Source organism: Egretta garzetta, unplaced genomic scaffold (assembly GCF_000687185.1).
Source record: "Egretta garzetta isolate BGI_Z169 unplaced genomic scaffold, ASM68718v1 scaffold71, whole genome shotgun sequence".
Classification (NCBI taxonomy): domain Eukaryota; kingdom Metazoa; phylum Chordata; class Aves; order Pelecaniformes; family Ardeidae; genus Egretta; species Egretta garzetta.
In genome coordinates, this window is record NW_009258618.1 from 330,441 (window position 1) to 336,338 (window position 5,898).

The 5,898-nt window shown below is 57.5% G+C and overlaps 1 protein-coding gene across 1 annotated transcript in view; it reads left to right on the forward strand.

Annotated features, from left to right (window-relative positions):
• The first annotated feature begins 2,253 nt into the window (after nucleotides 1-2,253).
• Nucleotides 2,254-5,898, forward strand: part of AQP8 (aquaporin 8) — a 5,008-nt gene continuing 1,363 nt past the window's right edge. Inside the window, exons 1-3 of the mRNA XM_009648101.1 lie at nucleotides 2,254-2,510; nucleotides 4,676-4,802; nucleotides 5,392-5,606. Coding sequence (XP_009646396.1) covers nucleotides 2,254-2,510; nucleotides 4,676-4,802; nucleotides 5,392-5,606 — 599 coding nt within the window. The remainder of the gene's footprint in view (nucleotides 2,511-4,675; nucleotides 4,803-5,391; nucleotides 5,607-5,898) is intronic.

Here is a 5,898-nt window from a genome sequence, read left to right on the forward strand (position 1 = left end):
GAAGGGGCGTTCCTGCTGCCTCTGCCCTGCCCGGGGAGAGCAGAGCTGGAGCCTGGCTCCCGGGGCTCGCCCGTGCTGTCCAGCGCTGCTGACCGGCACGGCTGGCGATCTAGGGCGGCCTCCTGGCGCACCGATGTGATGCTGGCATTGCTTGTACAGAGCTTTGAGAAAGCACCAGATAAAATCTGGATGTGCAGTACATTGATCTCTCATAAGAAACACCCTGAAAAATAAATTAAATCTGTATTCCCCCTGATAAAAGTCATGGACTCGAGGTGCCTGTTGAAAACTCTGCTCTGCGAGCTGGTGAGGTCAAATCAAGGATTTTCCTGTTCCATGGCCCATGCAGGGGGTTCAAAGAGGAGCCCCAAAGACCAGCCAACCCCACCACCTGCTCCATATTCCAGTGATTTCTATAACTTGATGCCAAGACCTTTTGTCTGTGGGAAGCAAGCTCTTAGGAGGGGAAAGGAGAGGACGGAGGCTCATTCAGAGGTGCCTGCACTGGGATTCCTTCGTAGCTCTGGCCTAACCCTTGTCTGGTGTGTGGCCAGCAACAGCCCTCCCTGGGACAGGCAAGTGGAAATTTCCTTCCCATCCCCAGTGTCTTGTGAAAACACCATAAAACATCCGTGGCGTTCTTTACCCTTGCTTACGAGAGGGGAAAAAAAAATACCAAAAAACCCCCCCAATCCTTAATTACCCACCATTAACACGAAACGCTGCAGGCGATTGCTCAAGGAGGTGCAATGCCGGGGCGGGTGGGCTGGGTCCCCGCAGGGATGTGCTCCTGCTGCTTGGCGCAAGCCACGCTGCCGAGGCCCCTGTGCTTTTGCATGGCCAGGGCACTTTCTGCTGCCCCATCACTGCACGGGCGCTGCAGCCAAGCCAGCGTCCCCTGCCAGGCTGCAGCCCCACGGCCTCTGCTGTGGCTTGGATCTGCCTCTCCAGGCAGCAATCCTTTGCCGTGCGCGGTGGGAGGTTTTGGTTTGAGTATTGGATCAACATCCGCTTTCAAAGCTGCGCGTGGATCTCTGGGCGCCCTTGCCAGCAATCTTTTATTTGAGAGCAGTGCAAGGCGGGTGCAGAGCATCAGAGCTGGCTGACCCTGCTTTAGGAGCGCTGGGCAGGACGTGGGCTGAGGTTTAGAGGAATCGGCTTTGACTCTGGTTTGGGCAGGCTCCTTTGGAAACTCAAGGCAGATCGCTCCCTTTGCCTGCTCTCTGGGGTCTGTAGGAAGAGGGTCGGCAATAGATCTCTCCATGCTGATGCTATCTTTAAGGACTTAAAGCCCCTTAAGTAATACTGTAGTAACACAAAGTAAATCCCATGTTTGCCACGTGCAAAGGTACCAATGTCCGGCAGTTTTTGAAGGAGGCGTCTGCCCTCCACGCCTGACCTAGACACTGCTCCGAGTCCTGGCCTGGCTCCGAGGGGCTTCAGTTTGCCTCCCCCCATGCCAGAGCAGCGACTCTGGATGCCCTTTCCCAAGGTGCAGCCTCCCCCCTTGCTCTGCGTGCGCCCCCTTCCACAGACGTTTTGGGGTTCTCAGTTGCACCGTGCCAGGAAGGGCTCTGGTCTACCGTGTTACACCTGGGCTTAGGCTTAATTACAGAGAGCTAAGCCTTCGCCAGGAGTGATTTTTCACATGAAGTGGTTTTTCCCTCCCCAGAGCTACGCAAGCCATTTCCCAGGGTGCTGCCGGATCCGGGCATGCCCCCGGGCATGCAATGTTGTGGTCCTTCTGGCATGTGCTACCTCTTGGCAGCGCAAGCGGGTAAAAGCTGCCCAGTGAAGCACAGGTGCCAGCGCTCTGGGTATCAGCATGAAAGGAATCGCATCCCGAGTCTTGGCAGAAAACCCTAAAACAACAACAACAAAAAAAATAACCTGCAGGAGAAAAAAATACCCAGAGCCTTGAACCAAGGTAGGGCAGTGATAAACAGCTTTTATATTCCTGGGGGCTGGCCTAGCAGCTTTTATTGCCCTTTTTTTTTTTTTTTTTTTTTAGCAATGCAAATCCAATCCATTTTTTAGAGCCTCCCATCCGCTACCTCTTCATACAGGTCAAGGGGAGCCTGACAGGCTTTCAGTGGGACAAGCAGGGTGCTCCTCAAGGGTCCTTGTCCCTGCACCAGGACCCCTCAGAGACCTAAGCAGTTTCTCGAGCCCTCTGGTCCACAGCATCTCCTTGCTCGTGCCCACGGGACCGGCTGCCACCAGGGCTCTGCCTGCTTCGTTCCAGCCCCGCTCATGACCCCTGCCGAGCGTGGTCACCCCCTAGTCAAGGAGGCAATGATGGACATTGACATCAAGTCCAAGCCCTCGCAGCCTTGCTGGTACGAGCGCTACGCCCAGCCCTGCGTGGCTGAGCTGCTGGGCAGCACACTCTTCATCTTCATCGGCTGCCTCTCCGTCATCGAGGATGTGGAGGGCACGGGGAGGCTGCAGCCCGCCCTGGCACATGGGCTGGCCCTGGGGCTCACCATCGCCATCCTGGGAGACATCAGGTAAGGGGGGCTGGTGCCTGGGGCGTGTGTGCTCCCCCCCACTTCCTCTGCACCCCCTGACTGGGGGCAGCACAGTCCCTGCTGCAGCACCCGCACAGTTTCCCCGCCTGGGCGGGAGGAGATGCTCGTGCCTCCCCACACGCTGCCTTCAGGATCTTTCCTGCCCAAGTATTGTGGTCGCAGTGCCCCTCGGTTAATGGCATGGCTGCTTAGGTGGTGGTCATCCATGATGCCTTGGGTTTGGGGGCGTGTGCTTGGCTTTTGATTGCAACGTTTTATTTTTAGCCCCTTTTAATAAAAACAGTGAAAGCTGAAACAGAAGCATTCCTTTGGAAAGCTGAGATGTTTCCTTTTAAAAGGGTGTCAGAATGAAACATTTTGACCTGAGAATGCTACTCCCCTGTCTATTTTCAGGTGAAAAAATTGGATTCTATTTACAAATGGTTTAAATTCTACAAAAGCAACGTTTAGGCAAACCTGCCTGTTGCAAATGGTGTTGTTTGACACTGAGATATAGATTTATCCTGAAGGGAGAAGCTGAAACAGTCCCTGTGGAGTTTCACTCCCTTCTCCCCAGTTGCCTCTGCGCAGCCCAGGGACAGGGTGGCTCCAGGCTGTCCCCCCCCAGCACGCTGGGCTGGGACACAACCTCCCCTGGCCAGGGGTCCAGAGCAAAGGGACTGATAATTTATCAGCTCCTGACTAAGAAGGATAATGCTGCCGGGTGAGGCTTTGTGCGATCCAGACTCAGTGACCCAGGGTGCGTGTGCCAGTGGAGCTGAGCCAGGCGCCCGCTGCACCCTGAGCCCTCGGCACAGTGAAACCATGGGCCAGGGGAGCAACATGGGAGGATTTGTGGTGAGGGGCTACAGGGGGGTCCCAGGGGTCCCCTGTGAGCTCTGAAGCCAGGAGAAGCCGGCTTAGGGTCCTGCGCAGGGAGATGTTTTAGCCTAAAGTCAGGTTTTGGAGATTTGTGTACAGAGAGGCTGGAGAGGAGCCCGGCTCAGAATGAGAGCTCGCTGGCCGGGCTGCGGTCTGTGCCGTGGGTGGGTGGGTGCTCCGGTTGGGGTTTATTTGAAGCCAGGTCCTCCTTTAGCTCCCAGGCTCCCACCCTTCCCAGGGGCATTTGTAGCCAGAGTCCCATCCAGTCGAGACATTTGCTAACCTAAACAACACAACTTCTTGCTCTCATATGATGGGTCTTTAATTACAGCTGAAGAATAAGATGTAATTATAGTTCCTAGGCACTTTGACTCATCGCCTTCACCAGCAATTATTATTAGGGCTGATCGGTTATGAAACTTGTTCATTAACATGTGTCCCATGGTAATCTGTTTTAATTAGAAGGTGTCTGGGTTTGTCTCGCATGTGGTCTTCAAGATGAATGATTTAGGTCCCGTAACGAGGTGAGCGCTGGCTGCTGTCAGCAGGGTGGGTAGGGATGCAGGGAGACGTGTGCTCTTGCGTGGAGCGGAGCTGGGAGATGAACCCTGAGAATCCCCACAGAGTCCAGCGGTGATGGTGTGGCCGGGAGGTGGCTTCAGCCCTGCCTGGCAGCGCTTGTCCCGTCCCCAGGACGTGGGTCCTGCCAGGCTGGGCACCAGCTCTGCCCCCAGCTCTCCCCCCCAGCAGCAGGGGTGGCTGCCATCGGTGCACGGAGGGGAATGATTTTCCTTCCTGGGTCTTTGAGGAGCTGCTCCAGCAAGCGCTGGTGGGGCCGGGCATTGCTGCTGCCACAGGCAAAGCTCTTGCTAGGGGGGCAGTGGTGTAACCCCCTCTGCCAGGACCCGGGACAGGGCTGCCGTGCACTCCCCAGCCTACAGCACCCTGCAACGCCAGGAGAGACCCCTTCTCCCTGCAGCTCCTGGAAGCACCTGGGCAGACCCAGCCCCAAACCCCGTCCCTCAAACTGCACCATGGCAGCTCCTGCCCCTGCCAGTGCTGCAGGAGGGGCTGGGTGTGCAGTGTGAAAATGCTCCTGCTTTGAAGCAGTAACTGCAGAGAAAGGAAACAGTTGGATTCTGCTCTGTCTCGGCGCGTGGCACAGGGAAGGACTGATAAAGTATTGGTGGCTCCAGCCCATGGCGAGTGCAGCGCTCGAGCCCCCAGGAGGGAACCCTGTGCTGGGGGTGAACCCCGCACCGATGCTCCTCTCTCCTTTGCAGCGGAGGCCACTTCAACCCTGCCGTGTCCTTGGGCGCGTGGCTGGTCGGTGGGCTGAACATCACGATGCTCATTCCTTACTGGGTCTCCCAGCTCTGTGGAGGGATGATAGGAGCTGGCCTGGCAAAGGTACAGACACCCAGTTCCTCCTCTGCCTGCAGGACTCGGACAACTTTCCCCCCGCCACGGGCTTGGGTCTGGCAGTGCCGTGCAGATGTGGGGGTGCTGCCTCTGCACGGCGCTCTGGGGCCCAGTTAATTAATTCTCAGCAGCGGCTGCTCCAGAGGTTTGCTATGGCGTGCTCATTAGGCACAGAAGGTTCTGTGGCACCTCTGCAGTTTCAGCCGTTTTCACGCATGGTGTTTGCCTGTGCTTCTACATGCGGCACTGTGCTGTAAGGTTCATTTATGCTTGGCGATGCCCGCGCCCAGCTGCACGGTGCCGTTTGGGCACCACAACCCCCTCGGGGGCTGGGTGAGGCTCATCCCGCCAGGAGAGCGTGGCTGGCTCATTATCCTGGGAGATGCTAAGAGCCTTCGCTAATGAGTTTATATTTGCCAGGCGCTTAGGGCTGGCTTTCAGGAGGAAAGTGATGAGATTAGCTCCTCTTTAGCCTGATGCCTCGCCTGCCCACGCTGTCCTGACAGCGAGCCCATATGCCCGTTAAAGCCCACAATATGGAACGTGGACGGCACAAACAGGGCTCCCCCCCGCACAGGCCGTGGCGGCGAGCGAGCGGTACGCGAATGCCAGCGGAGGAGCCTTCAGCAGCATCATGACCGACGAGCAGATCCCCTCCGTCCTCGTGGGCGAGATCGTCATGACCACCTTCCTGGTCCTCGCCGTCTGCATGGGTGCCATCAATGAGAAAACCAAGACCCCGCTGGTGCCTTTCTGCATCGGCTTCACAGTCACGGTCGACATCCTGGCAGGGTGAGCTCCCGACTCCTCTCCCCATGTGTGTTCCCACCAGCCAGCCATGGCCACCCCGCTCCAGCAGCTGCTGGTCACCGGGCAGGGTGTCCCGAGCAGGGGGTCAGGATGGGACCATGGGCTGCAGGGATGAGGCCGGTGCTCAAAGCTCCCTGCAGTGCTGGTGAGCTGAGCCCGGGGGGGCAGCTCTAAGCACTGACTCTCTGCATCGGGGCTCCCTCCCTGGCCAGCGCTGTGGCTGATGCATCCTGCGGCAGGGAGGGGAGAGTGCCCATGCCTGGGATGGGGTGGG